The 18,716-nt window shown below is 38.8% G+C and overlaps 1 protein-coding gene across 4 annotated transcripts in view; it reads right to left on the bottom strand.

The window, feature by feature from the left end:
- Window positions 1-2,286: 2,286 nt before the first annotated feature.
- RNF144A (ring finger protein 144A) overlaps window positions 2,287-18,716 on the bottom strand; it is a 62,750-nt gene continuing 46,320 nt past the window's right edge. For all 4 annotated transcript variants that reach the window (XM_083857199.1, XM_083857200.1, XM_083857202.1 and 1 more), the window contains 6 exons: window positions 14,877-14,981; window positions 14,618-14,678; window positions 13,401-13,608; window positions 11,456-11,603; window positions 10,111-10,200; window positions 2,287-7,061 (listed from right to left, as the gene is read on the bottom strand). In XM_083857199.1, coding sequence (XP_083713325.1) covers window positions 6,930-7,061; window positions 10,111-10,200; window positions 11,456-11,603; window positions 13,401-13,608; window positions 14,618-14,678; window positions 14,877-14,981 — 744 coding nt within the window. In that variant the 3' untranslated portion in view covers window positions 2,287-6,929. The remainder of the gene's footprint in view (window positions 7,062-10,110; window positions 10,201-11,455; window positions 11,604-13,400; window positions 13,609-14,617; window positions 14,679-14,876; window positions 14,982-18,716) is intronic.

Here is an 18,716-nt window from a genome sequence, read left to right as displayed (position 1 = left end):
TATGTAGCATGTGTTAAGTTATAGTCATCACACACAGAGCCATCTGGAAACATAGAGTAACCTGGTTCTTATTTGCAACACCAAGTTCTGCCCTGGCATCTGAAAGCAGTCATTGTGATAAGGGATTCTATGACTGCTGTCCTCAGTTTTAGCCATGTAGAAGTTATATGCCTGGACAAGTACAGTTTAGACTTCTGTCATCAAAGCATATGAGAAAAAAAAAAAAAAAAAAAACAAAACAAAAAACAAACAAACAAACAAACAAACAAAAAACCACCCCACAACAACAACAAAAAATAAAAAAAAAACAAAAAACAAACAAACAAAAAAAAAACAAAAGAACAAAAAAACAAAACAAAACAAAACAAAACAAAACAAAACAAAACAAAAAAAAAAAAAAAAAAAAAAAAAAAAAAAAAAAAACCACCAAAACCCACCAAACCCACACCTCAGAAGCAGCTTGAGAGGCTAAAAAAGCTAATTTGCCTAGACAACAACTTTAGTAAAAGCAGCATAGGATGGGAAGGGAAGATGTCCCAAAAACTCAGGAGATGTGTCTTTGCATCAACTACCATCAGTTGAGGCCAGACATATGTATGTCAAAACACCTCATACTTAAGTGATGTCAGATACAAGTCTCATTTATTTCAGTATATCCTGTGTCAAATAACTCTTGGTATAGATGCAGTTCTGACAGGTCAAGTACCCATGGCACAAAATCTCCTATGAGGAAATTCCAAGGTGATCCTCAATTAAAAAAAATAATAATAATAATAAAAAGGTGCTTTGTGGATGCTGTGGATGCACTGTGCTCACAAGTTGGTAGTGACAATTTCTAGCACTATCCCCCATACCTCTGCGTGCACACAATACCAGTTAGTACCACTGTAACTAGTAGAATGCTAAAATTAGCATAAGGATTTTGTGCTGTGCAATTCTCTTTTCTCTCAGTCTTTCAGTTCTTAAAGGACAGTTACTGTCATCATTTTGAGCAGAATTCTTCCATCCAATGCCCAAGTACACTTCAGGAGTTATTCTGGGGCTGCAGTCCCTCCTAACAGAACTTAATACTACAGATGTAGTTCAGCTCTGGCAACTGAATGATCCTGGACACTGTTTACTAGAACATACACGTGCTATAAGTTTGCCACTTAAGAATTCAACTTAAATTTCCTAATTTTATATAGATGACTGTTACTCTGCTGTGCTTGATTCTCTGATGACACACTTGTGCAGAAACCCAGTCACACAGCTGAAAGGCACAGGTTAGAAAATCCTTCTATAGCAAGGAGAAGGTGAACCTGGTAGAGAAACAGAGGGACTGCCCAGAAGCTATAGGTCACTAAACTACATGGTTATTACACATGACTGAGAAATAATCCTACTCTCCAAGAGAAAGCTGCAACACCAAATATCCATTAATTGGAAGCAACACAGTGTGGGAGTAGCAGAAGCAAGCAGAACCATCGCTTTACTAACAGTACCTGCTTCTAGATGTCAAAACCTCTTGTGGCTTTTAGAGACTATTTTCTGCCCAATTAATTGAACAAAATATCTAACTTGCTCTTACCCTTATGGAGAAAAATCATTATGCTCCACAAAAATGAAAGAAGAAATAAGTTAGTAGCAGCTATTATATGGCCTTTTCTAAAGTAGTCAGGTAGAAAGCACACAGATGCATATTGTTTATGCATACCATTTTTTTTTAAGAGATTGTGCCTGTTCTTTTTTTATGGGTATAGACAAATTGTATCCTAACAAGTGAAAAATAAACTGTGGGAACTAAAGGAAAGTCTACATTCTCAATTGCAGTTTAGGCAAAATGTAAAGTGCTTGTTGACGGAGTCAAGAACATGAGAACTCATTACCACTGTCAGAGAGTTAAATAGACTCAGTTATTCAGGAGACTGGGCTTTGCTTTTGTCTTTCATGCCAACCTGAGGGGAGTATAAGCTGCTTGCAGCCACCTGCACCAGACCTCAACCCATGGTGCAAGAACCAACACAAACCTCAGAGTGATCCCTGGGGCAGCACATTCACCTGCCTAGAGCACCCATCCATGGACTAGAACACGAGCTGGCTCAAGGCTGCAGCTGTGCATCAAATTAGTTCTAGAGATATCCAGATTCCCTCTTTTAGCTCAGCTGGGAGATGGTGAGTCAGAAACCACAATTATGTCCAGAATTGTGGCAGGAGGTCTCCAGGCCGTAGGCTGTGCTTTCTCCAAAGGACTGAGAGGCAGAGAAGCACAGGGGAAAGTCACTATGAAGAATCACAGGAAACACATTCATTTAAAATATCTATTGAAATTACAAATTAAACTCTCCAATATGATTCAAAGTACAAAACACCACATTAAAAGGCATTCAACAGCTCCTTTATACATCACAGTGTTAGTGGCACAAAATGCACTTACATTTCAAATACATCAACAGAACTATTTTTACACTGGTCAAATACATTATTTATACATATGCATGACTCCTTCATGCTTACCCCTATACAAATTTAAAATGCATCATAATAAAATGATGAAGAAAGGTTCAGTTATGTACCATGTACCTGTACCTAATGTTCCTGGAATTCTTATAAGATATACACAAATCAAAGCAATAATGAAGACCACAGGGCTCTAAACACAAACAGCATGCCTTACTTAGTACAAGTGCATTAGCAATTAAGGGCTGATGCAGGATTTTTTGATGTTCCTAGTATCACTGTCATCAGCAACAGTAATTTACTTGTTTTCCTCAGGATTTTAGATTATGTACATGAAATGTACAAACTTTGGTTTTAAAAAAGCAAACCTGCACAAAGGTTTATGCATGCTGCACCTCACTGGAATGATAATGGCCTGCATTAAAAATATTTATTCCTAAACAGTAAAAGGTCTACAGATGAAATGCACAGAACTTCATTCTAATCTTCCTGCCCCTAATAATTAAAAAAAAAATCACTTCATATTTTTCTGGCCTATGGATATTTTATCCTGTCAGCTCCATGAATGAGAGCTATTCACTAATTTTGATTGTTTTCTGCATGTCAGGAGCTCAGCTGTAAACTGAGTTGATCGAATCTGCTGTTATTTGGGACTTTGCCTAATTTATGCACCAGAGTATCTGAGGAAAGATCATGCTTCTTAGTATGTGGGGGAAAGTATCCTAAATTCTTGACATGCTAAAGTCAGTAGTAGCACATTTCAGGATGAATGCCAATATGAATAAAACTGAAATATTAACATAAACTACATAATCTTTTATATATAATTGTTCATCACAAATTTTGAAAAGCCTGTGAATTTGCCCTCAAAGCCCTCCTGAGGTAAACACTGGTTTCACTTAAATCATTCACTTAGAAGATGGTTAAATTGAGATAAAAGGCGGTGAGTGATTTGTCCAATGTCACAGGGGAAAACTCAACGCTGAAGATGAAGTGGGCTGTGCTCCTGGTCTCTCTCAGGACTGACTTCAGCCCAGCTAATGGCCAGCCTAGGGAGATGCACAGCCTCTGGAGCTGGGACTCCACACTCACTGGACATGACACCCCCGAAGAACATGTGGATGATGTACTGTCACCAACTCCATTAAACAGCATTTACAAACAGACCATTCACTCAAGCGCTGGACTTGATCCTTGTGGGTCTTCTCAAATCAGAATATTCTATGATTCTGTGTGATTATAAACTCACTAAATAATAGCATAACCATAAAAATGCAGCAGAAATCATGTTGTGAAGTATTTTTTCTGGTGCAAATCCAAAAAGCCATAGCTGTTGTAACAGATTTTCATTTGAAGAGATGAAGAAACTAATGTTCCCTTTCCCATGGCAGGGGGTTTAAATGTCAGAGTTTAAAATTACGTATTTACAATTCAGTTTTGGGGTATTAAATGTCACAGTATCAACAAAAGCTGTAACATAAAAGCACCCTGAACTTAATACATCACCACCAAAAGTTGCTACTTTGGAACCAAATCAGCATTAAAAATAATAATAGTAATAAAAATAATAATATTAACAACAATAAAAACAAACAAAAAATTCCCCGAGAATACAGATGGAATGCCATTTAGCAAACCTGAAAAGACTGGGTAGGTATTTGGTAAATATATGTAGGCATATAGTCTATTCCAACAGCTGGGATGTGAAACAAGAGCTATGTCAAAAAATTCACCAGTAGCAATTCAAGTATGTTGAGCTCAGAGATATACTGACAGTTTTCTGATTATATATAATGTTACCTGTGAGTATCCATTATAAATTACAATTTTTAAATTTCTGTATTTGCAAATAACTTATTTATCTTTCTTTTTTCTTTTAAATCTGGAAATGCATTAATTCTGACTTTGATTATTAACTGGCCACACAGCACTTTGGAAAAGTCAAGTTTTGCTGTATTTTGGCATAAATTCTCCAAGAAAGGCACAGAGAAAATAAACCTTCTCATACCAGGACACTCAATCCTGCTCATACGCCAGAGAATCTCTCCTGTTTATTATGATCCCAGTAAGAGAACTGGTCCTCAGTCGCAGCTGCAATAGAGCAAAACACCTGAGTGCCCCAGCTGGAAAATAATAACCTGTGAAGTCTTTACATCCTGTTGCCTAGGTCTTTTTTCTCCAGTTAAATAGAATTACAGGGCCAAGGAGGAAAGGCCATAGTTGAAGCTAACCTTCAGGAAGCTGTCCTTTGCAGAATGGTTTCCATTATTCCTGGACCATGAAGCTATGACTCAGGACAACTCAAGTGTGTGGCTTGGGATCCCTCTGGGAGATGGACTGAGCTGATCCCAGAGCCAGAGGGAGAGAAGCACTTCCCTGCCCACTGAACTCAGCAGTGCTTCACACATCCCTGGGAGATGGCAAACAGGGATCAAATGCACTACCCACACTTCCCTACAGATGCTTTTGAACAACTAAGCAATTTTTAATAACAAAGATAGCTAAAATACTATAGATACTCAGATAACAAAAGATTTGAATTGTGCATTGTCATAAACAATCTGAAGATATCATGAGTTCAGATTTGCTAGAAACCACCTATTCTTTTTATTCACATTACAGAGGCTGAACTTATTAAAATCAAGCCAAGAAAGTGAATTGCAGATAATCTCCAGCTCCCACAGCTAAAATCTCTGGTGAGATACAATTCGAATTTGGATACCACTAAGCCTCGAAGATAAGGGAGGAGAATAGCTTTTTAAAAAGAAATTGGCCCTTTTCAAAACTGTGTCCTACAATATTTTTATTTAACAGATAGACAGTGTAAACCAACCAAAAGACAATAAAGAGTAATTTTTTATGGTTGAGCTATGAAAACATATTCCCAGCCTGTGACAGCAGCCAGAAGTAGATGCATTTAAGGATCTTAAGACATCTTCAGTGTAAAGTTGTCCTGTTTTCAAGATATTAATCCATCTCAGTACGTTGCTGATGACAGAAATAAATGATGAAGAAAAAATACAGTAAAATTTTAGTCCACGAGCCATTCAAAAGAATATTTTCCTTCATATTACAAACATACATATTGTTTCAGGTGCTTCATATTTCATGGCAAGAAGTTATTAGTCAAATTCTTGTTGGCTTTAATATCAGAGAAAAATGGTTTTCAAAAAAATATTTCTAAAGAGAAACGCCAGTGATGTAGTATGTTGAATAGCACACTTTACTACCCTGAAAACACAGCACTGAATTCTGCAAAACTATCAAGTGATTAGTTTTCAAATAAAAACTTATCTTGTCACAGTATTGTTATTAACACAATACACCACATATCATACAATATTATCTCTGAAAATGGGCTAAGTAGTTTAAATGCAAAGCACAACTTCCACAAATATCCCAGGCATTTTCATATTAACTACAGGGATAACCATGATGTATTTTCGTATTTAAAAGGAAAGACTCATTGATAACCCAAGAGTCTGCTTAACAATAAAGTTAGTCCTGCATTCTTTAATAATTGTCCTAAAGACAGAAAGAAGCAAGCCATCCTGAATTTCCAAAATATTTCAATAGCACAGCTATTTACACATTTGGTTTAAATAGGAATATATATATATATATATGTATGTATCTACAAAAAGATTAAGATACCTGGATTAGAAGTTACATAGCCCTATAAGTGTAGCAGAACCCTAAACAATAGCAAAAAAATAACAATTCAGAGAAATACTAGTGGTCCAGGGGTAATCAATATCAATGATTTTTTAAAAGAAACTTGATTAAATAGCAGGTTTGTGTCACCACTCATACTTACACCTTCATCAATTAATTTTAAAATGTAGTTTTTAATCAAACAGATTTCTTATAAGACTTTATAAAATTCATGGAAGGCAGCAGGATCAACTTTGTCCCTCTGATCCTCTCCAAATTTCAAGAAAGGCATAGGATGGCCTATATGCACCTTACTAATTTTGTTACTCTTGGAAAAAATAGGTACTAAAAAGGACATTGTGATGGCTTTAACAAAAACAGATGTGTAATAAAGTCACACAAAGTTGACTATCTGATTTAAATGATAGGCAACTTAAACATATGCAGGAATAAGACACCAAATTTGGAAGCAAACAGATATGCAAATGTTTGTAGGCGTTTTCAGCTTGGTTTGCTGATGTCATTCAGTACAGTTCCCAGTCCACCAGCAGGGCAGCACCAACCATTTGCATTATTTTTAGCAGTATCACCTCTTAATTTCAGATAGCTACCCAGGTCTGTGGTCTCCCTTTAGCACCAAACTTGCCTTCTATTACCCTCCTTGTCTGTTATCAAGAGATCTGTACAACAGTAGTAACAACAGTTCCTGGAATCAAGACTGTGTCAACAAAAAGCAGAATGGGGCAAGTAAGGCTACAGCAATGTAAGTGCAAGAGGGAAACATAACAGCAACAGTAAAATCAAACATGTTGTGATGAGTCCAATCTTCTCTCAGTCTAGGTAGGTAGAGGATCATCATCTCCTTTATTACATTTGCACTTGCAGCACAGAACAAATGGTGTAGCAAGTAGAAGGAAAGGGGAGGCCACCAAAAGTAGAAGACCAAATCCTGCAAAAATGCCTACGACCTGTAAGAAAAAGGGATAGCATTGTGTCAGAGATAGCATTGCCTAGATTCTGTGTCTGCTACACCATTGCATCATCTGTGTCCCTCAGAAAGACCTCAGCAAATGCCACTGACCTTATCAGAGCCAAGACTCCCCTATGTGTATACTACAGTCAGCTCCTGTGACTAGTAAATGTGAGTGAAAGTCATGTGAATGGCTCCAGTCAGAACTGTGTCACAGAACTCTGCTTTACCACACAAAGTGATGCAGATGATTATTTGCCTTTTTGAGTTTTCTTGTATCTCAACTAATGAACCAAATCTTTTTTCTTTGATCAAACCTAAATACTGAAGTTTGAAATCAAGGCTACAGAAAGACTTCCACTTTCAGGTGCTCCCTTTTTTTCTGAAGAAAGCTTCAAGAAGAATTAGTCAAGATGTTGGTGGTGTTCAGAGAATCTGGGAAGATTCCCACCATGTCCCACCAGCATGCACTCAAGCTTGGGAATTTCAATCACAGATTACTAACACCATGGATTATAGGTGGTCTTTGCACATGCAATGGTTTTTTGCAGCTGGACCTGAGCTCATGCTGCTGCTTCAGGGGACAAGATCTAACTCTAAGTGCATCTTGTCCATTTACGTTTACTGATCACCTCCTTCCCAGCATGAACAGAGGACCATAGACTTCCCTCCTGGGTCAGTGTGACAAAGTAGTAATTTCTACAGAGCTTAAATTTGGAAAATTATTTTAAAAACATTCAAGTTGAGCTTCATTGCCTGAGAAAGTTTTCCATTTGCCATAGGCAACAGTAAGAGTGATGCTGCAACAATATTCCCACTAATTATTTGAGAGAATAATTTAGATTTATTTACATGAGAGTGTCTGTGAATAATTTTGAATAATAATGGCTAGAGTGGAATGTTAATACAATAGCAAAACCTCACAGCAGAAGGCAAAATGAAATTAGAGCGCAGCACTCATTAAGGATTCTTCTAGTCAGGGCTAGATACGCCACTTCAATTAGCTGGCAAATATTAAATTAGGCACGGTGTAGATGGGACGATGCGGTAGCTCTTTTGGCGGCCAGGGATAATTTGGCGCTGACGATCAGGCAGGCGGCTCCGGGGCTGTGCGGGCGGTGGCGCTGTGGGACAGCGCTGCGGGCGGACACACACACAACATACACACACACACTCTCTCTCACACACACACAGACACACCACACACACACACACCACACACACCCCGCAGGACCCGCTCTGCCGCCCAGCCACAGCAGCCGCACCTGCCTCGTCCCAAACACTGCCTTTCTTCTCACCACTAGTTTCCTTTTTAGCTCCAGAGATGGGCACGTTCCATAGCTTATTCTCTTTTTTATGGTGCTGCTGACAATCTGACGCAACTTGTACTAACCTTTGCATTTATTTCCCAGAAACCAAAGTTAAATTCTCATTTTTAAAACACACAAGCTGCAACGATTGCTCTGCTGCTCTCTGCAGCCCAGGCTGAGTGCACTGGTCAGACAGAGCCAAGCTAAAAGCTGGCAATTTAGTGGACCAGACTGACTACTGGTAATTAATATAAAACATCTATTTACACCTTCCTTTCAGCCTCAATATGCCATCAAAGAAATCACCAAGTTTCAGTTTTGTTTTTGCTGCTTTTTTTTTTTTTTTTGGTGTGGTTTTGTGTGTGTGTGTGTGTTGGGGGGGGATGGGAGTGTTGTTTATTTTTAAGTGAAACTGTCTGCTGAGTATTACTTGTTTACTTTTTCCTTGTTTTTTTTTCCTCAGAAGAAATTGCTGCCCTACTAGGCATCAAGCCATTTTCTCTGGCCAAAACAAATATTTTTTTAAACCCACAAAAAGCAAACTAAAGACTCACCTCAATTTGCTTTGGATAAACCTAAGAAGAACCTTAGCAACTTACTCAAAGCTAACATAAGGAAACAATTGGAGTGTTGATTTGGCTTCAGTGGGTTTAGCAGAATTATATCCTGCTTAGTAGTGAATTATTAAGTAGTGAATTCTTAACAATGACCAGATCATCAAACATTCCATATATCAAACATATTTGCACAAACTGCAGTGGCTTAGAACAGATTCTAAATATCAGATTAATCACTTCATACTACAGGTTTATCTTTAAGTAAACTTAAAGTACCTACACACTTCCTGAAATGCCATTGGCTAATCCAAGCAAAACCCAGTCAGCAGCTCAGACACTCACTGGTATGGGTGGAAGGAGAGGGGTGAGATCCTCCTTTTATTTCATTTTAACTGTTTATCCAGACTTGATGATTATTCTATAGAATTGGGGTTTATGTTCACATGGAAAGAAATCTGTACTTCAAGAAAAGTGCCTCATGTCAAGCTAAGGTAGCTTTTTCCAGGCACAGGGGTTATTTAGGAAGAGATGACTCAGATATGCAGATGTCCTCATATCTTTGAACAGACTGTAAAGGCAGTAGATTGGACCAAGTCACACATTAGCATTTATACTGCATCAAAGTGCTGCAGAGAGCTTTTTTACTACCAGCATTCTTGCTGAGTCTAGCAACACTGAATCTAGACTACAAGAGGTATTCTCACACCCTCTGCAGCTATCAATTTGAATCTTTCTTTGAAACTACTGATGAACCTTCTGGGTTACTTTCTATCCAACCAACAGGAAGGAGTCAGATAGAGTCCATAGCAAGATAATGTCTGTATTCAGGTTAATTCCTTTCCAGTTCTGGATCCAGAGCTAAAAATGCCTTACAGGAAGAGATTCCTTGTAAATAATACTGAGGGTGACAACCTAGCTCATGCTCCCAGTTCAGTGAGAACATATCTGGACTGGCATTGAACTGGCTCTGCAAACATATCTTTTCTGGTTCTCAGTGGCATTTTGGCAAGGAGGGTTTTCTCTAGGAGAGCTAATTGTTCCACTCCAAGCTAACTGCCCTCTTTTTATCTGCTACAAAAATCAGATACCATTTGGCATAGAATTTTACCCTAAGGTGTTAAAATGAGGCACTATGACAGTAGTAGACCTGTAGAGAGCTTTCAAAAGTCTGAAGCTTTACCTGTGTCCTGTGCCAGATAACAGATGCCCTGGAGTGCCCCAGCTTGTTTCGACAAGGTCCTTTGTCATAATGTATAAGGAGAAAATCATCCTACAAATATGAAATGAGAAGGTAGGTAATAAACAGAAGTTCTTCAAGTTACCAAACAATATATTCTGACAACTTAAACCCAGGAATCACAGAGGAAGATAAAAGCAAGCAGATATGACCATGTCCAACCTTTCCAAAGGTCTTTGTTTACAGTTAGGCGTCTTCACAAACAGGTTTGTTTGGCGTGTGTTACAGATATATAACAAATTCTTCTCCCAAAGGGTCTCAAGCTGCATATTTAAATGCTAGCATGAAGTTTAACGAGAGAATCCAAGAAGATAAGCTGACAACTGCTGTTTTACACACACATAGAAAGAGTAAAGTAAAATCAGTACATGCACTGCAGACTTCCCAAAGCTGGTTCCTTTATCTAGCTGAAGAACAGAAAGACAAAACAGATTTTTGAGATATTATGTCCCTATCAATCCTGTCAGCGTCTCACAAACCAGACACGATAGTAGGTCTAGTTCTAAGGCAACACTGCTTTTTTATCTTGTGAGAGCATGTGAGCATTTGACAAGTCTGTAACTTCAAGATTGTTAGTAAAGTACTGAAATGGGACCACCACAGGATTTGAATAGTTGGAGTAGCTTTCAGGAACCTAATTTCCTTTGCTATTGTTAACAATGTTATAAAGTAAAACTGATGACATGGAAACAGATGTTGTGTATTGTATATACTCTGATCTGTGGGCATGATAACAAGCTGATTTTAAAAAAATATAAACATAGGACAGCAGCAGCTTATAGACCAATAAATTCCTGCTGTTGGGAGAACATTGTATTCTTTCTCCTATGTCAGATCTATTTATTGTCCCACAGAATACAATGAATGGTAAACAAATTTGACTGCTAGTGACATACCACATCTAGATTGTTAAACATCCTCAGAATGAGAGCACTGCTAGTCTCGTACTGTAATGCCTTCAAGAAAGGCATCATTAAAAAGTCAGTACTGGATGAAAAAACGCAACACCCTTATCCATGTTAGGTGCCATGTTAAGATTGTAAACAGATTATTATCATAAAATTTTACTTTTTAATAATTGTTTACTGACTCAGACCAAATGCTAAATTCACACAGGTTAGACAAGTAAAACAGAGGATACACATCGTATTAAATTCCCAGCACCAGCTGTGATGACTTGTGGCCAGAAGCTAGTGAGCTATTTATTTAATTGATTTAACAGAGAGCTGGATGGCAAAGCAATGAATTCCTAACCTTCTGAGAGCCAGAATGCATGGCATGTACTCACATCAAGAGATTCCAGACAGTACCAGCAAAAGGCATGTTTGCAATTCTTACACATCATTTGGGCACAGCCTTCATCTCGTTCAATGTAAACTTTACACTTTGGACAGCGTTTGATCGGAGCGTCATCATCTTCCATTTTGAAAACTGAACTGTGGGACAGAGTGAGAAATTAGTAAAATGTGTGACCACGTCAGTTTAGAGAAGAATGTCTAAGAACTGTGCTGTGAAGACAAACCTGCTTTTTTGCTTAAAAAAAGATAAATTACTTTTAAAAAGAGATTCAGGCATTCAAGTGATTTTATTATTCAGATATTATGCCTGTACACTACTTGACAAACATATCTCTACAAAAAGATGTTTAATTACCACAGTGTCTACATAAAAGTTAGGATATTTTCTTTACCATGTGAAAACTAGCTGTTTCTGTTATCTAGTGATACTAATAGATATTAAACAGTTTTCTCCTGTAATGTACCAGATAAGCAGCAGATAGCTCACATCTAAATATTTTGTACATCTAGATTATTATCCTTTTCTCTCCTTTTTTTCTGAGATGAAGAAACAATCCCTCAATTGCACAAGAATCCCAGACCACATTCCTTTGGACTAGGGCACCAGGGATAAATTACTTGTCTGTGCCCTCCTTGAGGATGCTCCCTAGGAGTTTACCTCAAAATCAAGAACAATGAGGTTTTGGTCCCTGTCGTTCTTTCAGTTAAGCTTTGTCTCTGTTGACAGAGTCCTAACAAGTCACTCTTCATGACTGAGGGTCAGCACTGACTGTTCTTGCACAAGTGTGCAAAACCACAGGTGTCCCCTCCTATAATGGGCACAACAGAGAGGAATGTTGAAACAGTGGAACAACTTTTATTTCTCTTGTACAGCTTTCTACTGTATGCAGGTTTTATCCTCATGTACCTTAAATGAGATTCCTGCAGCTACTGCCAGTGTGTGATACAAGAATGACCAATGGGAAATCAACAATTTGCTGGAAAACAGGACTCATGATCGATTGATTGATTTGCCAAATAGCAGGGTAAAAGGACACACACTAGTTACTAATACTAGGGGTGACTGTACTAGAAAAAATGCTTTGTATACATAAAATGTATATGAAACTCCACATGCTGCTAACAGGCACATTATGCTTCAGAATAATGAAAAAACAACTTTTATTTTTACTCAGTGGAGTAAAAAAATTAAGCATGGCAGAAAAACCTAGAAGCAACCTAAACACTATAAAAAAATTGATACAGTTTGTTACCTGCCATGAAATTTTTGCCAAGCATACACAAAAGCATGTGCAAAAGTCAGTGTATTTGATAATTTGATCATTGTATTTGAGTGGAACTCATCACGACAGCTTCCTAGCTAGTCATCTGTTATAGCAAAGCTTGAAAGAAGACAAGGTATGAGTAACTAAGTCCAAGGCTGGGCAGGGCTTTAATGATCTCTTCAAGTGCAACATAATCTTTGAAAAAGCCCAGACATGAAGTGGAACACATGCACAATGGCCTTTCTTATTCAGCGGCTGCAGTTTGCCACCAGAGACCACTTGAAACAGAACTTGAGATCATAGGCCAAGTGTGCAGCAGAGGGTATGATTGACAGGGTATCCTAAAAATCACTGTCTGGCATGATGTTACCAACTCTCACATTGTCCAGGAGAGCAGCAGTAACAAGATCATCTCTGAAGGGAAGCTGATGAACTGCCTGGATGTCATATTTTTCCCACTGGGGCAAAAGGCCAAAGGCTCAAGCAGCTCCTTTGTGCTTTGCTGGGAATGCTGGCAAAGAGTGAGGCTGCCAAGAACTGTTCAGTTTTAGATACAGCATTAAAAGAACAGGAATGACTAAGTGAAGGAAACAGCTTTAGAACAAAACATCCGGAAAATGACTCTTTGAGTATTTAGCTTCTAAATACTTAATCTTTTGCAATATCTTACCTTGTTTCTCCTGGAAGAAAAGAGATTGGCATGTTCTCTTGACAGCCTTGACCTGGATGCCAATTAGATTTGCAAGCAGAGCAGAACTCAATGTCACACACTTTGCACTGGACCAGCTGAGGGTCCTGTGGGCTTGATTCCTGGAGCTGGCAAACTGCCTGGCAAGTAGAGGATGGACACCAAGTCCGGCATGGATCCAAAAGCACTTCTGCAAAAGGACATAAAAGACCCAAATTCAAAGGCGGGTACAAGATCAGCCTTCCATAACAATGCATTTCAGCGGAGGTTGACTGGCAGGGCATTTGAAGACACATTTTAAAAAGGAGCTTTTTAATTTATGTGACCTACATTGACATAAATCTGGCCTGCTTTGCAAACAGGCACCAAACCAAAGTGAGCTTCATGAGTCTCAATTAATTGCCCACTTTCATTCACTGAACCAAACTTGTTCTGAGAATGAGATGTATTTTTTTCAGTTGTACTTGAAGTTAAATACAGTGTATACTATGCAGTAAAACCCACCAGGAAGTGTTTTTAAAATGCCTTGCCCAGTAAGAATCTATTTCAAGTCGACCTCTACCCTAATGTAACCACATGATTAACAACAGCATAAGATACAGTTTCATCCCTTTATTGGAGGCTCCTTACAGATAAGTCATGTCATGTTTCAAAGCCCACTGAATCACCAATGACTGCAATAATTTCTAGGCTGGGTCTTGGCCTTAGCAAAACTTTACTGGAAGTTCTCTATGGCCACACCATTCCACATCTCCAAAGGAACACAGTCAGCTTATATTCTCAATGTGTTTGTATCATTACATGCAGAACCACTCATTAATCCTGCACCAAATGCTAACTCAGGAGATAATGTTGGCTCTATGAAAGATGTCAATACTCCTCTCCAGCCCCTACAATACTAGTAGTCAACTTAAACAGCAAAGCTCAAAATAGAATTCACTCCCTCCCTTACTTATTTAGGTATATAATACGTAGCAATTTTCTTTCCTTAGTTTATTCCCAGAGTGCTGCAGTTCTGGGAATCATGCAGGCAAGAACAGAAGCAATTATTCTTTAGGTTTTGGGGTTTTCCTATCTGATGACCAAGCAATTAACGCACAATGCTACAGCAAGAACTTATGTAGAGATTCTGATTTATAAGATTGCTCCGGGACAAACCCATTCTCACAGCCTTCGATGGGTAGTATTACATGTGTTACCTCTTTCAAACTGTAGCTTCTTATACCTTTGCATGATTTCTGATGCAACCATGCACTCAATCTGTTGAAAGAAGGAAAAGAAGAAAAAAAATCCAGTTAGGAATAATCTAAGTAATTTTAAACAGAGACAGAGTATTTGACCTCTGAAGAATTAATAAAAACATACATTGTCAAAAATAGAAGCTATAACATAAAAAACAAGACACATTTAAACATCCTGTAAGAAAAAGAAAACACACTCTTTGCAGGAAGAGTGTACCTCATTTTCTTGCAGATGACCTCGCTTTGGGCAGGCAGCATCAGGGCAGCTGATTGCTGTTTCTAGACCTTCTTTGATCAGAAGTTCCACATACTGTTTTAGGCACTGAAAGAGAGCCAAACACTGAGTTAACCATTCTGCCAAGGATAAATCATGCAGTATTTTAGCAGCTTTCATATGAAAATCTGAAGAGCTCAAACTTTGAAAAAACAGGTACTACTGTGCCCCTTTTACAGCCATGAGCCACATTCGTAGTTTTTGCCACAGTTATACCTCAAAGTAGAAAACAGCAAGCTCATTTCTCCATCAAATCATAGGATCATTTCGGTTGAAAAAACCACTAAGATCACTTAAACCAAAATTAACCAGATAGCTCTTCATTAATTTAAAATATGCAGCAAATTAAAAAATAGCAATGGGGGAAAGAACAAATCAAAGAGGAAGCAGAGGCAGAAAAAATAATAAAACACCTCCATGATATAATTAGATTAACATGCTATAAAGATCTTTGTATGAGTGGAAGCCACAACATAGCTTAGTAAGCAGTAATTCCCCATAGACAGACATCTGTCAAGCATACTAGAACACAAAGGGAGTTATGTATCTTGCCATCTATTCTTGGAAAATACCTATCTGAACTTCATGGTTAAAGACGTAGCTTTTCCATAAAAAGAAAAAATGTGAGAATTAAGACTCCCTGAAGAACTACAGTTTCCATGGGGACCAAATAATAAATATTGGTAATACTAATACTTTTCTCCCCTAGCAACCACAGCATTTTACCCAACTCATAACTGCACATGTAGCCTCTAAGACAACAGTGCACAGCACAGCTATTAACAAGGCAGAGAAGAGAACTGGATATTTTTGACCAAGAGCAAATTAAGATTAAACCTTGTTATTCTTGATGAACAACAACTCCCCTCCACCTCCATCCTTCCTACACCAAGGTGAGCTAATGCAGAGGTGTCTGTTGGGAAGACAAGGGAGTGATGAAGAGACCCTGCTCTCTGCTGCTACCATGCAGCTTCTACCAGCCCAACACTACACAGGAAGAGCAGATGAGGGTCTGCTTCCCAGTGGACAGGGCACCCTGTGATGTTCCCACCCTGCCTGTGTGCTCAGCTGGCATAAGCAAACCAGAGACAAGTACAGAAAGAGGTCCCTAACACTCTGTTTGCAGATGTGTGAATAAAGAGTGAGGCTAGATCAACAGCAGAGTGAAATGAAGATATGAAACCAGCTCAGCACACAGCTGTGTGGGAGGCAAGAAGGATTATACACTCTGCAGCAAACTGGCAAAACAAGGATTTCAGTTATCATTTCCAGACATTTACAAAAGGTATGCAGCTGCTGACTCACCACCAGCCTGGGAAGGCAAAGGGTGCATTGACTGTGCCAAGGCTGGTGTGCCTAACTTCAGGTCAGAGCACAAAACTGCTTCTCCCCATCTGCTGCTTCCTTCACCCTGTGAAATCAAATAGCCCATCAACAAGCACCTTCCAGCCTAACCCTCAGGCATGTGGCTTGTAGCTGTTGAAGTTCAGACTTCAAATATCTTCTCTTTCTCTTCTGCCTCTCGATTTTTCTTTTCAGCTCCTTTCAGACACCTCAGTCAACAAATTATTCTAGATTTTACCTCTCATAGCTTGATTGCAGCAAAGACTGTACTTCCTTGCCCACACAATCTCTGCTGCTCTGGTCCACCACATTTCTGGTGGCACATTGCCACCACTTTGATTGCAGAACAAATCATTTCTGTTAGAGCTCCCTTTCTAAGTGTCTCCCAAGCATTAGAGAAAGCAGATCAATTTTTTGGAAAAAATCCCCAGAGATCAGATAATTGATATTTATAAAATTTTAAATTGTGCAAAGAAATCCATGTGTGACAGACTACACACAGTCTTTGTCTTCCTCAGCAGGGATTTAATGAAGACAACTGTTCATTTAGTAGATGTTTGAGTTGCAGAAGGTTTTCAGGCCTTCACTTGGATCTCTGCAGGGCAGGTGGTGGAACACTTCAAGAGAACCCATATCACTAACCAGGACAGGCTGAGCTCTGCAAGACCCAGACCCTAGGCTGTGTGCCTTGGCAAGCTGTGATTTCAGCTGTAGTGAAGTATTAGTGCTACTATAATGGCACTGCTGGCTCTTCTCTTTCCTCTCCATTTGCAGATGCCAAGTGTGGATTAAAATGAAAATGCATACATTTTTAATGCCAGTACTTAGCACTTAAAGAAAGTACTTTTCAAGCTGAATGAGCTTTGCTATTATTAATCATTAATGTGGCTAATTCTCCTCCTCAACCTGTTTAGGACTATTGCCAAAGCCTATTCAATTTGCTTCCCTTTCATCTCATTTTCCAAAAAATGACACAGTTCATTCCTGTCATGAGCAGTATCCATGGCCTTTCTCTTCTCCTGATGGGGTATTGGCTGCTGCCTTCTCAAAATCAGCACAGCCAAGTGCACTTCACCTTCTGAGAAATGCCGCAAGGCTACAAAATATTGCTGGAAAATAGGCAGAGTAGATAAAGCATGCCATCCTATCAAGACTCCCAAGACTCCTTGAGTGGAGAAAGAGGAACCCAAAATGGTTGAAAGAATTTGATACGCAGGGCACCTGTGGCTTCTCAAGAGCAGACACAAGACACGCAACTTGTATAAGACTCGCTACAATACCAGAATTGCAGCAGCATGCAACCAACACAACAAAGCAGGATTAGGTATTCAGTCATATACTATGAAAATTCATTGTAAAACAATTACAAAAAAATGACAAATTTTTGCAAATTTTCTACACAACTTGATCCAATGCTGGAAGAAAATATCTTCATAGTCCTTCCATTAAGGCAATGAAGTATGCCATAGCATGAACAAAAAATGTGGGAGTATAGGTCACCCCAAAGAACATTTAAAAGTTATTACATAACTTTTCTCAGAGAAAACAGGAGCTGAAAATATATACCTAAGGTCTGAGATTGGAGTAAGGTCACAAGAGTACACTGACCCATATAAAAGGAATATGCTGAGGAACGTCTTTATTATTCCTCTAATGGATGCATGTCCAAAGACTAGTTAGCTCCCCTGAGCACTACTCCTTTATTGCTCCCTCTGCATGCACACTCCTTGTGCATCCCTGCTCTGTCCTCCTTCCATCACTGTTGTCCTTTCTGACCTGTGCATAACTTTTATGGTCACCTGGTTATCCATGAATCCTACAGGCATTTGCTGTCCCCATGACAAAGGGCAGAGCACATCCATTTTGAGGAGTTTTGGCCCAAGCCCATTCTCTCACAAAGATCAACTGAGAGCCCAATTCAGCAGCAGTTTTACTATAAGCCTATATAAATTGGGAATGTTTTTTTTTTCTGTTGCCTCAGAGACAGATGACTAATAAAGGGATGACTTCCTTTCTGAGGCTGCCAAGCACAGTGTAGTATTTAAAGCTCGGCAAGATGTGCCGCACTTCTAACCTCAATACATCAAGGGTTGTGCCACGCAGCAAGGTATGTACAGAGACCACTGATGTGCCACGGCTTTAGAGCTGCATATCTTTTTGTTTAACATTATAAAGATCAATATACCCTTTATAGGAATCAAAATGCTTATTTTTTTTGCCTAATTTCAAAACCATAACACGTAATCTTGCTCTGCTGCATTTAGCTCTTACAAACCTGCACAGGCCATAGCAAAATCTTTGGCTTGTCCTTTTCTTTTAAAAGAATTCCAGGAATAATCATGCTTACTTCTGATGTTGGTGCTTTGATTTATTTCTCCTGACATCAAATCCCAAATGAATCCCATCATAATTCCAAAAAAAGAATCTTGACTTTCATTG

This window comes from Zosterops lateralis (genome assembly GCF_965231275.1).
Source record: "Zosterops lateralis genome assembly, chromosome: 3".
NCBI lineage: Eukaryota > Metazoa > Chordata > Aves > Passeriformes > Zosteropidae > Zosterops > Zosterops lateralis.
Note: the sequence above shows the minus strand (reverse complement) of the source record. Positions and strands in the feature narration are given on the sequence as shown.